This window comes from Epinephelus lanceolatus, chromosome 1, assembly GCF_041903045.1.
Source record: "Epinephelus lanceolatus isolate andai-2023 chromosome 1, ASM4190304v1, whole genome shotgun sequence".
Lineage (NCBI taxonomy): Eukaryota > Metazoa > Chordata > Actinopteri > Perciformes > Serranidae > Epinephelus > Epinephelus lanceolatus.
This window is the reverse complement of record NC_135734.1, coordinates 7,908,293-7,929,252: the sequence shown is the minus strand read 5'-3', so window position 1 is coordinate 7,929,252 and position 20,960 is coordinate 7,908,293. Positions and strand designations below refer to the sequence as shown.

Here is a 20,960-nt window from a genome sequence, read left to right as displayed (position 1 = left end):
TTGCCACAGTATAAACAGTGGTTACATAAGCTTTAAAATCAGCCACAACTCAGCACTGAGCAAGAGTGACCGTTTGCTGTTGACCAATCAACGGACTGCAGTGTTCACAGCTCCACCTTTAAGTACCGGATCAGTGTGCTAGGTACACCAATAGAAGGGTGACCAAAAATGGGGACCGTTAGGAATGGTTCGATTTGTACCATCCACAACTTTTCACAGTGGACATGGAAAAAATGCGTACCAAACTGAACTGAACCATACGGACTGCTTGGTGGAAATGGGGCCATACAGTTACAAGACATTAAGTAGTTAGTTTTCTGGTGCTTGTAACTCATTCCACTGCATTCATCAGATTGGAGTTAGCAGTTTCTTTGCAGATTGAGGTTTAGATACAAAATAATATAGTTTATAAATGGAACACAAGACCAGACTAGCCCCACAAAGTCGACAAAATAAGCTCACTTAGACCAGAAAAAAAAAGTATTACAGGGGCTCTATGCAAAATTCAGATTGTATGAGTTGTCAGCGACAGTGCTGACACAGCTAATGGTGTTAGCCAGGGGGAAACTGGAGGGTGGGCGCTACACTTCTGCAATGACGTTGTCCCAGTACTGTATCAGCGGTAACTGCCGTATGAGCACAGTGTAAAGCGGCAGCGATGAGCTTGCCAGTGGGACACACACATGCACTCGCAGCCGGACCAGCTTACCACAACAAACCACAGAGAAGCTCACATTACAACACACAGAGGGAGTGTGACTTCATTCTCTGCTCAGGATGCCATTACTCCTCTATATCCTTACATAGCAAATAGTGATTTGCTGCTTTATACATGCTCTGAATGTCGCATAAAGAACTTTTAAAATGCTGATTACATGAATGCATCATATTTTGATAATTTAACATATATAGAAAACATAACAGTCTAAAAAGGGGCCATTCAGTGTTTTACTTTGGATTCTTAAATGCATCTTGCTAATTATACCACTGTACTTTTACTTCAGTAAATACTTTTTGTACCTCTGTTAAACTGTGAGCTTGTTCATAATCTTCAGTTTGCTTTAATAACATTGTAGAAGTGGTGTGATATTGAAAAGTATAGAGAGAAGACCTGTACTGGGTACCACGCTGTAGAGACCCTGATTCAGCAGCCTGTGGAACTGGGATGTTAAAGTTACAGTCATACAGTAAAAAAAATCTGCAAATGAAGCCAAACTTATTTTCTTTTCACGCCCAGATTTCCTCACTCTCGTTCTATCACTATTTCTCTATCTGTCCTCCTTTCCCTCCTGCTCCTTCATCCTCCCCTTTCTCTGCTGAGCAAACTTTGCTATACTTTCTCCATACTTTTCATTTTGTTTTCTTTACTCTCTCTCTCCATCTCTTCTTTTAGTCCTTCTCCTCTTTTTCTCTGCCCACTGCCCCCCTCCCTTCCTCTCACTCCTCCAGCGCCCCCTCATCCTCTCTCTGCCTCTCCCTCTCTTCTCGCTCTGATCTGAGTGCTGGCCTACTTTCAGACATGGCGAGAGGAGATGAGGCTTGTAGGCTAGACTCAGCTGCAGGGGAGGGGGAAAAAAAGCCTCTGCTTCATTTATAGTTACATGTGTGTGTATGGTGTGTGTTGGCTGTGTTAGTGGCCGTACAGTATGTATCTCGCTGCACATTAGTGACTGCCGTGTGTGTGTGTGTTTGTTTGCGTGCTGCTGGCGAGGGTTTATTTATTTATTTATTTATTTTTGGCAGACCGCCGTAATCGTAAGAGAAAAGCAGAAGGAAAAGAGAAGGGAACAGAGGCAGGCAGCATCTCTGGGTTTCTCTGTGTGCACTGTGCATGTCCGTGCGTGTGTGTGTGTGTATGTAAGGAAGGAGATGCAGAGTGGGTGCCGATGCGAGCCAGCTGTGGTGCAGTGCAGGGGCCCAGCCTGATGTAGCGTTCGGCTCCAGGCAAAGCTGCAGATTGAAGGCCATGGGGGCCGGCGTCAGCTCCAGCAACGTCACGGCTGCAGCCGCTGAAGTGGGTAGGTGGTAGTGGTGATGGTTGTGGTGTAGATTAAGGGACCTAAAAGGAAATTGGATTTTACAAATGACTCAAAATGTTCCAGAGCTGTGTGTTGTTTTGATGCAGTTATCTGACTGCACCTCCTCAGAGAGTGTGCAGGGCTGAGGGCAGGGAGGATGTCAGCTGGGAACTGGCGTATCAGTCTGTTGTGACCTGTATTCATCTTGTTGTATTTGATGGTTTGTATTTGCTGCAGCCCCTCCAGTTTTTTCAGTTCAATGAAGTTAAAGGAACAACAAGATGTTCTGGTAGATATGCCTGTTGTTTGCTGTCTTACCCAGTATGAGACATTGATCCATTTAATTTCTGTGTCCCATACAGAGATACAAAGTCCAGGATGTGTTTAGCCTAGTTTAGCAAATAAGCTGTATCCCAATTTCACACAATATGTAAATTCTAATAAAGTATAGCAGATCTTATGTACTGCATTGCAATATAAACAGGAAATTAAACAAGATATGTTTCAAAAGATGCCAGTCAAACTTTGGAACTCTTATATGGAGAAAGCAACATGTTTTTCCACAGATTTCATACTTTTTTGGGGCCTGTCTCGTCACTATCCACAATTTTTTTTTGTTGTTTCCTCAGCTGTTAGCTGTCAGTTAGCCCCTTATTTCCTTCGTGAATTGTATTGTTGGACAGTATTATGCAGCAACAGCAAGTGAATTAAGTATGCATACGGACATTTTTGAGTAGATTTCATTTTGTCAGTTTTACAGAGTGACTATGTGAACAGCCTGATTCCATGGTTTGCTTAGTGGATCACCAGCACAGTCTCACAGAAATGGATGAATTGCACGAGACCTTTTAACAATGAATTATGTGGATGTGGACACGAAATGTGTTAAAATTACATGTGAAGTGTCATTCCAAAGTGTATTACGAATGGTCGCAGTTTTGTTGTTTCCAGAACAAAAACATACTTGGCTAAGTGAAGGAAAAACTCTTGGTTTTGTTTAAAATCACTATGCATGAAACATAAGTGACATAAACTTGTGTACTTTTTGTTGTTTACATTACATATCTACATCAAGTACTTGTGTTGTGATAATTACATTACTTTTGGTTTCACACAAGACACCAACAGCAATCTCCTGGTTGAAAGTCCATGTTGGTTTGACCCATCCACCACCCCTTCCAACAACCCCATGCAGACTTTCTCGCTCTTAATATGTTAACCCTTTAAAGACAGACCTCATGCCTGACGGCTGCAGGAGATCATTGTTTGCATGATTCTGTTTAAATAGATCTTAAGTAAAAACCATAATATCTTGACCATTCATTCTTTTTGCAGCACAAAACAAAGGCTTCTGTCTCCCCCATCATCACATCATTACCCTACCTTCCATGCAGAATAAACGCAGTAATTACACTGGAATTTTCCCAGGAATTTCCCCGCAATGGCCACGGAAGATCATAGTTTGCACACTCCTGTATATATTGATCTAAAAGAAAAAACATAATAGCTAGAACATTTTTTGCAGCAGAAAGCTAAGGCTTCTGTCTTCTGTGTCATCACACTATATGATCACAATGATGTCACTGCTCTACAGTACATGCGCAGTGATGCCAGAGGAATGAACGATAAATCTATCACAACACCTCTGCACTCTGCTCATAAAAATGAGAGTATCTCAAAAACTAAATAATGTACATAGTTCAAACAACTTACGGAGTACTAAGATACATTTTCTTTATGTTACTACATTATACTATCTTATGGATCAGTGTTTTCTGTTTTATTTTGTAAAATCTAAACAAAAAAGGTCAAATTTAGTATTTTTTTGTGACACAATTTCAATACTTGTATCAATTATTATGGTCTATTGACTTACATAACCTTTTAGCTTAGGTTGTACAGATATTAGGGATATGAAACATTTGAAGATACTCCAGGAAATGACACCACAATAAGCAAATATACCAATGTGTGCACTGGCAGATCATTTCTATTGCAGAGTTTAAAGTGTTAAATCATGGGTCAGTCATGACAAAGGATCCTGATTGACTTTTCATGGGCATTGTTTCCATGTTGCCAACATGTGACATTTTGTGCCTACCACCATGTAATGTGTTGTTAACACTTTTTGTCCATTTCATGTATTTCTGTTAGAGCTGGATTAACATAGGTCAGCTATATCTGCTGGTTTGTGAAACAATGGACCAATCAATGCCTTGTAGCCAGGATGTACTCTTTTTTAAGATTATTTTTGTGGGCTTTTTGCCTTTAATGGATATGACAGTGTGTGAAATGGGGAGACAGAGAGACAGCGGGGACAGACATGCAGCAAAGAGTCACAGGCCGGACTTGAACCTGCGACCGCTGAAGCAAGGCAGTGCCTCTGTACATGGGGCACCAGCACTATCCACTACGCTACTGACACCCTGCCAGGATGTACTCTTCCTACATAGCTAGCTAGCTACATCCATGAAAAACAGTGACAGAAAAATGGCCATTAAATTGTCAACAAGCTATAAAGAGATCGGCACAGCTGGACAGTCAATTCACACAACTAACTTTTAGCTTGACATAGTTCTACAATCAACATGTGAAAATTAACTTACTCCTAAGGTGGTGTAGCCCAAAATTCTGAGTCTCATACATATGCAGTCTCAGTTGGCCCCCTTCCTCTTTTTATACATCCATTGTCATGCCAATACAAATAATTGAAACAACAATGGAGCACGTGCATCTACAGTGGCCAAGACCCAGTTGCTATTATTTACAGTAACTCTATCATTCCTGCTGCTTTCTTCCCTCTTTTCCTTTCTTGCTACTACTTTATTAATTTCACTTCAATCCAGTCCTGATTTACACATATTAAAAGTAGAAGCAGATAACATTTTAAGAATTGGTCCTCCTACTCAATTTTACTATTTCTCCCTCCATAAGTGTCCATCTCTTCCACTTAATTCTCAGTCATATCTTCCTTCTGCCTCTCCCCCTGTGGACATTCATTATCCTCACTAGTTTCTCCATCTTTTTCTTCCAGACCGTCCCAGTGCTGTGACCAACCTGACCCACCAGGCAAGGCCTGGGTCTGGGGCGGGGCTGGGCCGTGTGGAGTGGCTGGTACCTTTGGTGGTGGTTTCAGCTCTGACTTTCCTCTGCCTCGTTCTCCTGCTGGCTGTGCTCGTCTACTGGAGGTGGGTACAACAACACAGTCACTTTTCAACCACTTTTGAGTTGTTGATCTTGAGATTGGAGGGTGGATAGATAACTGGAGGGATGCAAATCTGATGATGCATCCATTTATGGTTGAGGATGGTAAGGAGAAAACTCATCATTGCCAAGCTTGGTACATTAAAGATACTGAGAAAGGAAAAACATGGACACCAGCAGTACAGTGAGCGAGGGTTTGACTGCTCACAAGTACCACAGTTTCATTGTAATGCTTTTATCATATCCACCTTATTTTTCACGGAAACACGGAGGCAAAACAGAACGCAGCCAGCTTCCGTTTTTTTGTGCGACACTTCCGGTCCAGCACTCTTGACCACTGTGTAAATGGGAATCGCCTTGTTGTTTACCTTGCTGAGTTTAGCTATATATGTATATATCACATTTTTCACGTCACTATATCACCATTTAGACCAATCTGATGTTTGTAAAGTCTATAAACACAATGACTGAACAAACATTAGTATTTTCTCTGTGTGTAATTAATAACATGGTTATCGTAGATTAGCTGGGCTAACTGTTAGCTGTTAGCCGTTAGCCGTTAGCCATGTCTGTAATAACTCACTAAACTCACAAAGTGGCCCGTGAAAAAAATATTTTCTCCAGCGGATGTCTTAGTTACAACATGACTGAGCTAATTGGAGTAGTTTCATGTCGTATCCAACAACGGGAGGCTTTTAACGGATGACGATCCTGATGTTAGCTTTGCTGCTAGTGTTAACGTTAGCTGTCCCTGTCAGCTGCAGCCACTGATGCTTTCTAGACATTGTGATTTCCCAAAACTGAATAAATACCACACATAGCAACACAAAACTGCTTTGCTAGCTCAATCATGTTGTAACAGCTGGATGGTTGATGCGTATATGCTGATTCGGGTGCTATCAGAGCCGATCCACGCATCACTATGGCTGATCAACTCAGTCAATTAAAACAACCCGTCCTGTGTTAGGAGTGTATGTCGCTGACAGAAAGAAAGAAAGAAAAGGGAAAAAAAGATAGAAAAGCAGCGTACACCTCACATATTTATTTCTCACAAGTGCACACACGTGTGGCTGGCATGCAGAAGCACCGCCTGTGTGTCTGTGTGTCGAGGGTGCGAGCCGCAGCTTCAGCTGCTCAGGTAGAGAGGCTGTGTAGCCCGGTGTGTTTTTTCGCTGATTCGGTTCTGCAGGTTCTCTGCTGGTACACTGGAGACGGGGATCAAGCAGTTTGTCTCACTCGGGATAGATTGTGCTTTTTTGGTTCATAGTTTATGATTGACGTGCGATTTATTCGCGTTTAGAGGGAATAAATTTCCGTTATAACGGAAACGTGGGCACAGTTATCTAACGTTATACAAAACACACAGACTAACTAACTAACTGATTGACTAACATAAACAACTGAAAATTGAAAAAAAAAATTAGCTTGCATCGTTAGCTCCGGTAAGGGAAAGCATGAGGGAAAGCGGCTGACCGGAAGTCACACACAAAAAAACAGAAATTGATCACTATTTACTTCCGTGTTTGAAAATAAGGTGGATAGAGAGGTAAATGCTTGATGTTCACAGGATTGGGTTGCATCGTGTTCCAGCTCTGTCACAGTTTCCATTGCCATTATAGCTGATATGTGTGTTTACACAGAACATGTCATGCCTAGCAATGTTCCCCATTCCACTATCTTTAAGTGCCTGGTATATTTTTGCCAAAGCAGTTCACGTCCCCGAAGCATGAAATTCATGTGTGAATGTATATTCTGTAAATTTCTGTATTTGTTGGCAATTCACTGAAAGGGGACCAGTTATGCTTATTTTCAGGTTCATACTTGTATTTTGGATTTCTAGTAGAACATGTTTATGTGATTATGTGTTAAAAAAAACACTTTATTTAAGCTCCACTCTCGAAAAATCTGCACTCTCTGCGGCTCTGCATTTTCATTGCAGCCAGGGGAATGACTGTAATACAGTATAGCCTTACTTTCTACTGTAAAAAAGATGGCAAGAAAAGCTTGTTCTAGCAGGAATGTGATCAGAAATCTGGGAGAAACTAAGAACACTGGCAATCAAGATTACATGTTTCCCTACTGTTAGCATGTAGCTACATGTATGTGTAATGTAGAGACTTTCTGTAGTGTGCCTGGAGTAGATGGCCATATAAAGAAATCTGTCGTGAGCTGAGGTCAGCTTGTCTTGAAAGTAGGAAAAAAACATTGTAAATTGAGTATTTAGAACAGTCTCCCTGAAGTTTTTGCTCACAGAAATTGCTTCTACATACATTTACCTCATTGTTTGAATCTTTGGCCATGTTTAATATGAACATCCAGCGTTTAATTTGTTTCTGACCTTGTGTCCACACAGCAAAACTATCCTTTGGAGCTAGTGAGAGAGAAAGAGAAGGAGAAAAACAAGGGAGAGAGACTGCTTGTTAAACCTCTGCTCTGTCCCCTCCTGCTTGCTGGCATCAGTGACACTGTTTTGTAATGCAGCTGAATTCACAATAGACTTGGTGTTGTTCACATATTTTTCTGTTTGTGTTCTCAGTCAACAGAACAGCTACAACATCTGATAAATGATAGCAAAATAATAGATGCTACAGTAAAAGTGCTGCTAAAATAGCAAATTGTTCAAATGTTACTCTACTGACAGAAGTAGATAGCCTATCTATTAAACTTAAACTACCATAGGTATGTTTCAACTTCTCAAAAGGAGCAATGCAAGAATTAATGTTAAATGAGAAAACCCATGCAGATGCAGAAGCTTGTGGAGCAGAGGCCAGCTTGAAGAGAGGGCAGGACTGTCTTATGTTATCAGGGTATCAAATGTGGAGGTGGGCTCGTTGACTGTGTTGAAGCCATTTTCATTTTACATCATGCTGTCAACTGAAGGTTGTCCACACATGATGGACATCCTGTGCTTCTCCCAACTTTTCTGTCATATTACTTGGCGTTCGGAAAAATGTTTATATGCCTCCACGCAGGCGATAGCTGTGGCTGGAGACATTATGTCTACCTGTCCGTTCGCCCGTCTATGCCATTATCATAAATGTGTATTCAAGGAATGCCTTAAAGCCCAACTTGCAGGTTGGAGACCATGGTGAATAAATGTGTAGGAAAATGATGTAGAAACTCGATTAAAACAAAAAACAAAAACATATACACACTACAGTGACTTTTGGGTCATTTTTGTGAGAGAATTTTGCTTCGGCATCTAAAAACCCACGAACCGGAAGTGACGTAGCATAAGGGAGTCCGGCCGAGTTCGATTGAGTGTAACATTAATAAACATGGATCCCAGTACTAGTTTTGAGACTGAAGATGTTGAAAATGTACATTCATATGCATATGACGGCCCACATGCTTATAATTATGAGCCTGCTAGGCGTCCAAGAGACCAGGCACAGAAATAGAGCTGTGGTGTGAGGAGAACCAGTGGAGAACTGGGCAGGTGTCTTGGTGAGCAACCAGCGTCAGCTAACGACAGCCAACGATGTCTAACGCTGTGTTCACATCACAACATTAAGTTTGCCATCACATATTAGGTTATAACAAAGCTACCAATAGTTCTGCCAGTATTAGATATCTAATGCTACTTACCCATAACAGAAACTAATGCGCAAATATCAGCTTGTATCAGACGTATCTTGCTATGCGTGTTATAACTCCGCATTACGGTGTATTGACGTCCGCAGGGGAGAGAGAGAGAGAGAGAGAGAGAGAGAGAGAGAGAGAGAGATACAAAGATTTCCTGATAATTTTTTGTATGATAGGTGCTTGTGTGGGAACTGCCAGCCCATGTCCTCAACTGTGAGAGTATGTGCTGCAGGGAGGTGGATGCCTTCTGGGCTCTGGTGGAGAATCTGACCCCCATACCAGACATAACATGCCTCACACTGCCCATCAACCCTCACGCCGCCCGCTCCCGTCTCAAACACGGAGGCCTCCCTCTCCGCTGAGCCCGCATGCCCTCGCACATACCCCTGAGGCTCGGGGCCCCGCACAGGGGTATGTGCAGGGCTGCGAGCCTCGGGGGTATGTGCGAGGGTGGGCGGGCTCCGCCAGGAACATAATCCTCCTGTCTAAAATGAGCGCTGCACACGACCGTGTTTTTGGTCACAGATGAAGCCGTGAAATCGCGCCTCTTCACCTGCACAAAGCGCACCCAGGCACGAAAACTACCTCCACTCCTTTTTCTGTCCGGAAAACGGTGGACTCGATGTCCTGACAGACTCCAGTTTGTGCAACCCGCACAAGCACAATAATTCGGCATAATCACAAATGGTGAAATGCACTGTTAACAACCGAAAAAATACTCACAAGTTTACTACCGCTCAGACTCACTACCACCTACTACTGCACATTGGACAGAGGCAGGGTCAAGGACGCAGAGTCCCTCTCATGACGTAGTATCAGGCGATGTTGAAAAAAAAAGCATTTTTAGAAGAGGAGCTAAAAAGAGCCACTTTTTCCTCTGAATTTGTGCCCTTATGTCATGTAAACCATAATAAATTCTGAATTAACTTCTCATATGGTAATTTTCAGACAAGGTTATGTATATATTTTTAAAAGAATTTAACCTGCAAGTTGCACTTTAAGGGGGTCCTTCAAATTTGGCACAAGTGGCCACTTGAACTCAACTTTAAAGAATTCCAATCATAATAAAAGTGGCAATAGGATAAAATTATAAAGTGATGACATTTTATATCCAAAACATCAAAAGTCAACTTCACTGTAACATCATAATGTTTTTGGACATGATTCAGTATCTTTTAATTCCATCTAAGTCTTCAGTATATGACTCTGGACAGACATGGATGTAAACTGCAACCTGACTGGTTGGCAGAGGCATACAATTGACCCTTCGCTAAGCCTCTCCCTTAATCAGTCACTGTCCAATCCTACGTTAACAACCGTGTATAGCAACCGAGAGGTCCGTCAAGCTTTCAGCAGAAGCTAATATGTCAAAGCAGCGTGCATACGGTAACGTTACCTTCAAGTCCGACACCTGATACCCAAAAAGTGTCGAAGGTGGTGTTGAATTTTTCCCCTTCCCCAAGCCCAAGACCCAAGGAAGATATGGCTAAAACACTGTGGAAGACCACACGAACAGCTGAATCCAGCAAAGATCAATAAAAACACCTACGTTTGTTCCAAGTTGAGATGCTAACTAACGTTAGCTAATGCTAGCTTTGTGTGCTAGCTGCTCTCCCTTTGTCTGCCCCAAGGAGGGAACATAACTCAACATTCACTTAAATTTAAACCATATATTGACTTACACTGCTGTACAAGAACATTCTTTGTCCTTAACGTGAAGTGTCAAGACGTGGGGTGCTAAACGCTTGCATTGTAACTGGTGAGCTTTTCCTTCTATTTTAATGTTCTCGTGATTTATACTCTGCCAGCAGATGATATTGTGAATGTAGCTCTCACATGAATATTGAAGAACTCCATATTTCTTATGCTAGGAGCGAAAGCTTGACGGACGTGGCAACAGTAACTAAGGGGGACGGGGCTTAGCGAAGGGTCAATTGTGAGGTGGGAATTTTAGTTGTGTTTTTTTCTGTTTGTTTGTTGGTTGGTGTTTTTTTGTTTGTTTGTTTTTTATCAATTGCCCCTTACAAAAGGTGCATTAAACTAAAAAAATTATGTTAATTTCCCAAATTGAACATTTTGTTTTCTGGCATGTCCACTAAAATCTATATTAAAGATCTGTAGATTTCAACATTGTTTAGCAGTAAAATGGGTTAGTAGGGTGTAAAACATTTATCGAGAAATAGTGCACAAAGTATACCCTCATGTTTTGCAATTTCTTTTTTTTTTTCTTTGTTTTTGAAGCATGAGCTTAGTGCTAATAGTTTAAAACTATCTCAGTGGGGATATCAGGGTATATCGCCAAACTCTGAGTTAGCAACATGTAACCTGGGGATGTTAAGAGCTATGCATCAGCTGGGGCCTCATCCCTTAAATACACTGATTAATTCCATTCTTCATTTGTTCAGCACTGTATACAATTAATGCACAGCTTCATTACAGAGAGAGTCACTGGGAGTCGTTTAGTGTGAATTTGTCCTCTGAGTGATGGTGTCGAGGGATGCCAAATCTTTTGTTGTGTTAATTAAAACTCAGTGAAATGATAAAAAAATACAAAGAGTATTACCTGAAACCTCCAGGGTGGCCTATTATGGGGAGAAAACAAGTTTTCAAGATAATATTTAGCACAGTTAATAAGCTTTTTAAGTATTCAAATCACATCCAAGAATTAACTAAATTTATCTTTTCAGAAATAACTTCCATTTCAGGCAGAGACAAAGCCAGTCCAGATATGGTTCTCAGGATTGATTGATATCTTCTGGCAATGAAACCAGTGAGGAATTACACATTTAGCAACATCTGATACATTAAGTTAATTTTGTCACCACTCTGCCTGTGAGTCACTCAGTCATGGCAAGTACAAAGACAGTAGTCGACTGCCATGTTGTAATGAAAGATCATGACATTATATACCTGAGCATAGAGTTAATGTTTTCATTTGTTAATAGAGCAGTGGTGCTGTTTTTAGGAGATCATTTCAAACAAAAAAGCCAATTATAATCCAGCTCCTGGCGTCACAACATCACATGCAACTTTTTTGACATGAAATCCTGAGGCTTCCATCAGCTCCAGATGGAGATGCTGCAACATGACATCTGATGTCTGACATGCACCAAAACCATTAGAGGCATCCTTGATTATGCTAAAAACTCAGCATGCTATATTAGACTTGCCTCACCAGAAAAACAACAGCTGTGTATTTCTCTAATATACAGCTTCTAGTACATCACAATTTCCCATTAGGGATCAATAAAATATTTCTGATTCTGATTTTGACTGTAGCTGTGCAAATAATCATTGGAGAAGCAAAGGCAGAAGTAGCATGACATTATTATAATGATGCACAACCGAAGGTAGAGTGTACAAAGTGTCTGACTTTTACCCTTTTTAGACTGCCTGGTCAAGGCGGGAATTTTTTGCTGCTTCACCATTCTATATAAAAAGGTACAATTAAGGCATGGGGGGACAGATTTGTCTCACCTTTAAGCCAGCATCAAAGGTAGTAACAGCGCAAAAATGATGTATAAACAGGACAGCTGGCAGGATGGTATCATAAGTTATGGGTGTGATGTTTTAATGACGTGTTATGCGTCTGACCCACCATATGAGATTAAAAATGTAGCTGATAGAAGCTAACTCAAAGAAGAAGAACTGTGGCCGAAAATATCCGCAAATTGGAAAAACAATGAGGTCAGGGAGCTGCTTACCCTCTTAGCAAAGGACAAGAGAAGCTGCCATTTAACAGAGACGTTAAATGATTGTCACCTTTTGTCATTGTTATTGTTTAGAAAGTGCTGCTGACGCATCTGTTATACTGTATGTCATACATGTCACGCCCATGGATGTATTAAGAGACTTGGATACAGCATGGGCAGTGGGACCCCATTTATTTCAATGACAGTTGCTCAGTGGTGGATGAAGCCAAAAAAGCTCTATTTCTGCGGTATGAACTTACCCAGATGATTGGTGCTGCTTCCACGTCACTGGGCCTATAGAGCAGGCACACTAGAGACTTCTGCCGGCCAGGCTGGCTACTTCTGGTTTAGTGCTCTGCTAAATTGAATGGGATAAAAAGATCTCTTTCTAGGGGCCTTGTCATGATGGCGCCGTTGTTTGGTTCTGTGTAAAAATGTGAAGGCAGCATAAAGAAGGGACTTCCTTGCCATCCTTTAGCGCAATCTCTGTGTAAAAGGGGCTTTGACACTGCAGACTGCTGTTTGCATTGTGTCTCCTACTGACAGTCACCATTGGTTTCTTTTAACCAGTGGTCATATGAACAAAGAAATGAACACAGGATAACCTTTATGAAGAAGCAAGGCTGTTTACTATTCTTTCCTAGTTTGACACAAACTTTCAGGTTGGAGATATAATTTTCAAGTTACAGTCCGATGTACTGGCATCAGAGTTGGGTATAACGCGTTACAAAGTAACGCGTTATACCCAACAAAGTAACGCATTAGAGTACTTTGATTACTTTTTGCAGTAACGAGTAACCTAACGCGTTAGTTTGCTGTTTGAGTAATCAAATACTTGAGTACATTTTCAAACAAGATATCAGTTACTTCCCTTACTTTTAGAATGCTGGTCCTTCAGCTCTGAAACAGCAATGGCTGTCGTTTGATTCTAATAACAGACATAACATTAAACCTATCAGTCTGAAAGAAGCCACGGAGCTTGTGGCTCGCTACGTGGTCGGAAAAATGCTGCCGTTGTCTACGATGGAGTCTAAATAGGTGGAGTAGGACTGCTGACAGACATATTTCAGACTCAGGACTTGCATTATGCCTGGTACGCACTACACGCTGGTACTCACCAACTATCCCCGGTCGTCTTTCACGGCGTGTGTGATGTCATCGGGTTATTCTTGTCCTATTTTTATTACTTTCACTATTATTTTGTCTGTTCATGTGCCAGCCGACATGTTGTTGTAGTCACCTAAAAGCGTCAGCAGATGGCAGGAGCTACATTTGAAGCACCATAAGTAAACTGTCAAACTACTGTATCTTCCACAGGAAGTTTGACAAATGTTTCAGAATAAAAGCCTATTTAGAAAATGGAGGGATTCTCTCAGCCGAGGTTATAAATGGCTTTTAATTAGAAACAGGTGTTGAGTTTGAAATGACGGTGCGATATGTTAACTTTACAAAGACAATGGAGCAGATAAAAAGTAAATATATAAACACACAGAGGGATTAATAAATAACGCACCGTCTATAATGTAGTTTGTTTCAAATGAAGCTGGGAGCCTCTGCAGTTGTGGTGAGTAAAAGCCCCGCCGCTATTTGTTAATGTTATTACTTTATGTCCGACCGTGAGGATGTACCATTGTTTGCTAGCTTGATGCTAATGTCAGTAACGTTAACTCAGCGGGTTGACAAAGTGCCTCTGCTGTTTCACACCATCATTTCCCCCTTTTACTCTGTGTGGTAACATCCCTAGAGGAAATATTAAAAATGCTGGGGTGCTGTTGTCATACAGTTGTCTATGGCAGCAGATCGTTCTGTGTTTCTACTGGTCAAAGTGATGGCTGTGATGGGAGAATTGGATCTCAGTGAAGGGCAAGTGGTCCATAACTTTAATTTTGGAGACAAAAAATGTAGGCTTAGCGCCCTGTGGTCCATTGCCCAATAGGAAATGTAGAATAATCAAAAGCACTTTAAAAGTGCTTAAGTTACTTTTCTCAGGGAGTAACGTTGGAAGTACTTTTAAAGTAATTGAGTTACTTTACTCAGGGAGTAACGCAGTAAATTAACTGGTAACTTTTTTTAAAAAGTAACGCAGTAACGCACTTTGATTACTTTTAAAGTAACCCTTACCCAACACTGACTGGCATATTATAACCCATCATGTGCATTTTACAAGTACATGTATGTGGATGATGCTGTGATACTGGGCCTCCTGCACCTGATCAGGCTTCTGTTGGTGCTTTTTTATTTTAGTTTTAATTGCAACAACAAAGACACAGGGATGACATACAGATAGGAAGGTCGGGATGAATAATGGTTTATAGAATATTGAAATAGATGAGATGAAGTGGTGTGGTGAATGACTGTTGTAGGGAAGCAGCAGTGTGGAGTCAGTTTGTTCATAAAAGTATTTGAGAAATCAATTATATTTGTGGCAGCAGTAATAACAGAAGCAAACAAAAGGATGGTAAAAATAATGACGATGATGATGATTGTCGTTATTATTAGAATTATAACAACAATAAAGATGATAAATGAGTAAATACATTTAAAAATTAAATGAATGCATTTGTGTGTCTCCACCTGTATTCCTGCCTCTACAGAGTGTGTATGTATTTGCAATAGTGTGTGCATGTGTATGGTCTATATGTGTTTGTGTTTTATATTATTGTACATGGGTGCCGTTTGTTTGAGTTTGTTGTGAAATTAGCTCAGCGGCAACTCAAAGATTTAGGATGTTTTGAATACCTTTCATTCAAGTGTTTAAATTGTTTTGGGCTGAGTATAGTTCCAGTGTTACCTGTTCTGTTAAAAGATTTAACAACTGTGTTATGGTGAGGTTTTTGAGAATAGTTTTCTTGAAAATAGTTTGGGCTGTCAGTAGGGGTGTTGTGATTTGTTTTTCTTCTCTTGGTGCTTTTGAGGAAGAGGTGACAGCTTTTGCACAGTGGTCCTCTCTTTAAACAAAGGAAACAAAAGAGATGGTATTTGATTTTTAAAAAAGAAGACCAAAACCACTCTGCCTGCTAAAGAAATCAACAGACAAAACCAATGATGGAAGTGCTCACAACATACAAATATCTCAAAATTGAACTAGACAATAAATTTAACCTTTGGGACCACTGCCACTTCAAAATCATGAAATGCTTAACCATTTTGATATAAAATGTTGGATTTTACAAATAATTTTTACAAATGTTTTATTCAATCTCTGGGGTTTAAAAAACCCCCAACATATTCTCATAGAATGGTTCATGATATTCTACAAAAAAGGCATGCACAATAATTAGTATGATATCCTACAAATTGATGTCCCATGAATGACGTTACATAATTAAAATACAGTTATATAATTAACATAAAGTTACAGGGTTAGGTCTAAGCAATAAAAGTTACTGTGGTTAGGTTTAGGAAAAGAAACATGGTGAGGATGTACCTTAAATTATCTCAGTGTTCACACGGATCTGAACATGTGACTCCAGAGGAAAGTTCGAGGCAAAAGTCTGTTTTTTTGTGATCCATCCACCACCCCAACCCACCTCCTTACAAAAGCACATTGGTCACGTGATCTCAGCCTTTCAAAATATGTGGGATATGTACAGCCTGAAAAAACGAAGGCAATGCAGAAATGCCAAAAACTGCAGTTCCTCTAATGGCCACTAGAGGTGGGCTCCATAAGCAGGTCAATCCTCATAGAAACTTTTTCATCTCTAAAGCTAATTTCCTACTCACACTTACTAGGCTAAACCTATGCATACTTAAGGATGTGGCCACTTTGAGTGACAAGTCGCTACTATGGTGACAATGTTGGTTAGAAAATATGATAATGGCACCACCCCAAATTCACAATGTATAAGCGTAGCTGAAGCTGTCACTATTTTTCATTGTGTTTTCATTTCATGAAAGTTAATTATAACATTTTGGTCACCTCAAAAAGTAACACTTGGTTTTACTAAAAGATTAACTTTTCGGTAGCAAAAATTAGCATTAGCATCAATATTATGGTTAACAATAGCTGTAAATGCACCTTGCTAACCAAGCTAGCAGCTAATGTTAGGGTAAGCTCAGCCCTCTCATCCAAATATAGTCACTTCTGCCTCCAAAAATGGAAGATGGCGTTGGCCAAAATGCTAAACTAAGCTTCAAAATGGGAATCTACAAACCCATGGGTGACATCATGGTGACTACATCCATTATTCTCTTGAGTCTATATGCTTCCTACATTGGTACTTCAGGGTGTTTTGTCTTTTGGTCCCATCTGTGTGCTTGGTAACATGCACAAACAGGACCAAGCGAGGCTGCAATGACAAATCGGGATAGCGCGGGAAATCGTATGCATTGACCAAGAAACAGACACCAGCCTGTATATCAAACTCCGTTGAAAAATTAGAAAAAATTAACATGACAGTACCCATCCCCTTCACTTCAAATACAATCGCACCAGCAACCTGACCCAGGGAAAAAGACAAGTACAAGTATAGTACATACAAGAACTCTCTTATTTCTCCAGCCTGTATAACATACAGCGTTATCAAAAGGTCTCTTACCTGGTCACTTGCACTTTTTCACTTTTATATCAAGCTGGATTTTACTGGTTTTGGAGTGACGTTCTTTTTATTCTATTTATTTGTCTCCATGATTTGTTTTATTCAGTGTTGTTGTCATATTGTGGATGCTGTTCTGTTGTTGCCTTTGTGGATTTTATGGTGTTTCTATGTCTGGAGCAATGGACCAAACAAATTCCCCTGTGCAGGATAGTAAAGTTGATCTGGATCTGAATCTCTGGACCAAAGTCCAGTCTTGCTTTCCGAGTTCTTATTGAAAAGACTGGTATGCACTGGCTGGTCCACAAGTGTGGAGAAATTGTATGTAACCCTCTCTCTCTCACTCACACACACACACACACACACACACACACACACACACACACACACACACACGCCCAGAGGCCAGGTGCTGGGGGGAGTGTGGGGTATTTAATCCTATTGTGGAGCAAAGCTCAGGTCACAACCCCGTGTTCCGCATAGACTCCACCCCTGCTGCCGTCCCATTGGCCCTCCAATAGCAGTTGCTGCGCCCTCTTTATCCAAACTGTTGCTCTGCTGCATTCAGGTCGTATGGGAAAGAGGTAAACATGAGCTTCCTAACAACAAAAAGTTTACCTTACTTTATATTGCAATATTTACTGTAAACCCTGTATTGGACCTTACCTGATAAAGAACATCTGGGAACATTATGCAGTGCTCAAGTCATATCTAGGGATGCAGGACAGTGGGATGATATTTTATTTTTTAAAATTTGGTAGTATTCACATTTTTACTTTACATAAATGTCACTTGTGATTTTTTTTTTACACACTTGTAAAATGGTGTGAAAGACTTCTATTTAACCCAAAATCTCCTAAAGTCATATCTTAAGAAAATATTCTGACTTTATCTTTTAACGCATTTATAGGTACAGAGTGATTTCTTAACATCTGTTTTCCGCTCAGAACCAGATGAAACCCTTCATACCTAATAACCAGCACACTGACTGCAGTACTTTAACATGGAGCAGGGAACAGGAACTTCTTTTTGAGGACAGAAAACTACCAAGTATCAAAGGTTGGCTTTTAGTTCTTGCTCACAGTGGTGATTTATCTTACTTTCTTTACTGTGACCTCCGCTCAGTTTGTAGATAATTTCTTTGAACCACAACATAATTCGGTCAACTATGTCCCGTGTGACTTGAACGCATCACGACACCAGCTGTCTCACACCAGGAAGTGGCTTGGGATTGACCTGTGGTTTGTGTGTGTGTGTATGTGTGTGTGTGTGTGTGTTGGTGTCACAGAGAGGGAACAACCCCCTTCATGCCTTGTTAGGAAAGCCCGTCCTCCCTCCCTCTGCCTTCCCTCCTTCTGTCTCTCCGTCCCTCTACACTCGCTCTCAGTACATGTCAGCTACAGCATGCGGCAGCCTCCCACCTCTGCTTGTTCACCAGGATGAACACGTTCTGCTCTCTGCTCTGTATCAAATACAGGTAGGGAGGGTCTGGACACACGCGCGCGCACACACACACACACACACACACACACACACACACACACACACAAATAGAGCCAGTGGGTGTTGGGTAACTGTTGTTGACAGTGGAAGTTGTAGTAGCAGATAAGAGCACCATAAAGGATAGATGATAGCACACACGGTCAGTAAGTTTAGTTGAACTGTTGACTCTAAAACAAGGCATGTGGCTGTCCTTCATTTTAACACATTGTATCAGGAATGAAGTGTATAAGAATTGGTAGGGGTAGGTGTAGTAGGTGTGTTTTTATTTCAAGTGTGCATACAAAAATACAAATTAGTTTGGTGTCAAGAAGGCACAGGATGACATAACTTAACGTTAGTGTATTTCTGGTTCAGAGTGAAATCAGTGCTGTTTCACTACTTAAATGAAATTAGTAACATTTTCGCCTCAGCAGCTTTTTTGATACTGTGTTTTTGGGGGGGTTCTGTGTATCTTTTTGGTGGAGAGATTTACAGTGTTGTATTTATTTGAAAATCCGGTTACCATCAATCCTCATCCAACAAATCTTTGCATCCAAATGACAAAACATTTGGTTTTGGGTTAGGGGTAGGGGCAGTGCAACATGCCCATACCTGAATAGCAATAAAGGTCATGTAGTAGTGCTTTCTAAACCAAGCCACGTGATTGTTGTCAAAATCAATTCACGTGAACATGTTCTGATCCTCCACCTGTATGGTTAAAGTTTGTTTAATATTAGGCACTAAAACTACTTGGTTAAGGTTAAGGGAAGACTGTAGTCATGGTTGAAAGAAACCAACAATGACTGTTGAATGAGACAGGACGGCAATAGCAGTCTCATGTCAAAGTCAGACACTTTGTGCACAACCTTGGAGCCCATCTGCTATCAGTCTGATGGAGATTTAGCTGTGGGAACCAATGTGTCAGGGATTCGGATGTAGCGAGCTAGCCTGTTCTCATTCCAAGGTCTTCAGAAGCTTTGTCATGCCCCAACCTTTCAAACAAGAGATAGCTGTTTGTGTCCCACGTGAAACCAAAAGTGAGTGCTGTTTTGACATAACATTATGTAGCTAATGTTTGTCTGTCACGTACTAACTTTGCTCAAGTGACATATTTCAGTCTGTTCTCAGCATTTTTTTGTATGTTTTCCTACACAAAGCAATGTGTACACATCCCAGGTATTTTGAAAGGCTGCGATAAAGTGAGTAATGCACTGATGGCAGTTAACAAGGAAGCAGTCCTGAGCAGGTTGGGGTGTTTCGGGATTTTAAAGTACATCCTCACCGTGTTTCTTTTCCTAAACCTAACCAAAAAACTTAACTTGCCTAAACCTAAAGACACCGAACCATGTTTCTTTTCCTAAACCCAACTACAATAACCTAACCTAACCTCCATGCACAGGTCATTGTTTGCAGTCTGATTAGCAATTTCAGAACCCATGGGCTATTAGATTACTTTGTGCACCTAAACATCAAACCCCTTCTCCTGTAGCACTATAACAACATCATGCTACTTCCGCCTGTGTTCTCAGCAGGCAGCAGTCATTATTTACATGACCACAAGATTGTACAGCTTTTCTTAATAGCATTGTTGCAAAAGCATAGCACCCATCCTCCACTTCCTGTCTGAGTAACACCATTAGCTCTTTCAGCACTGTTAAGCACTGTTAGTACCGTTAGCTGCTAGCCACCTCCATATTGAAAACCAAATAACTCATACTTTCTGAATTTCACATAGAGCCTTTTTAAGTTTTCTCAAAGCAGCCTGACAGCTGGATGTAAACATAGTTCGTCTACTTCTTTTTCATGCTCTCTGTCTGTGGATTGGTTTTTTACATCTTTGAGTGTTTTCTGAGAGAGAAGACATGTGATACCTCTGTATTTAAACTCCAACTTGTGTCTAAATGCCTGATGCAGATCTTCATTTCAAAGCAGTCTGATTGTCAAAACATCACATTTGTGAATTGTCACAGTCACTGTCACAGACTAGAAACACGCTCGGAGTCCTTCTGATGTATCCACTCCTAAAAGCTTCTCTGTGCGACAGCTTCTACATCTATGTGACTTCAAACACACTTTCAGCGAGGCACGTTCTGTGTCTGTGTGTGAGTGTGTTTGTGTTTGTGTCAGCTACAGTACATAATGCTTTGAAATTAGACAAGTCATTTTGGTATAAAACCAGTAGGACGCTGTGGCGTTGTTCATGAGAAAAGTGGCAAAGTGGCAGCTCTGACAACCTTAAAAGACTCTTGTGTGTGTGTGTGTGTGTGTGGACGCATAAGTGTGTGTATGTGTGTGTGTTTACGCACCATTTGTGTGACGTTCAAAGTCCATTTGTGCCATTTTTATGTACTTTGAAGGGAGGAGGACTACTGACTGCGATGATGAAATCTGTATTCTCTCTTTCTCTTTTTCCACACACAAACACACCTCTCTCGCTCAGAGAT

The 20,960-nt window shown here is 40.8% G+C and overlaps 1 protein-coding gene across 1 annotated transcript in view; it reads left to right on the top strand.

Annotated features, from left to right (window-relative positions):
* Positions 1-20,960, top strand: part of LOC117256754 (receptor-type tyrosine-protein phosphatase gamma-like) — a 621,431-nt gene that overhangs the window by 540,812 nt on the left and 59,659 nt on the right. The window contains exon 13 of the mRNA XM_033626372.2: positions 5,053-5,206. Coding sequence (XP_033482263.2) covers positions 5,053-5,206 — 154 coding nt within the window. The remainder of the gene's footprint in view (positions 1-5,052; positions 5,207-20,960) is intronic.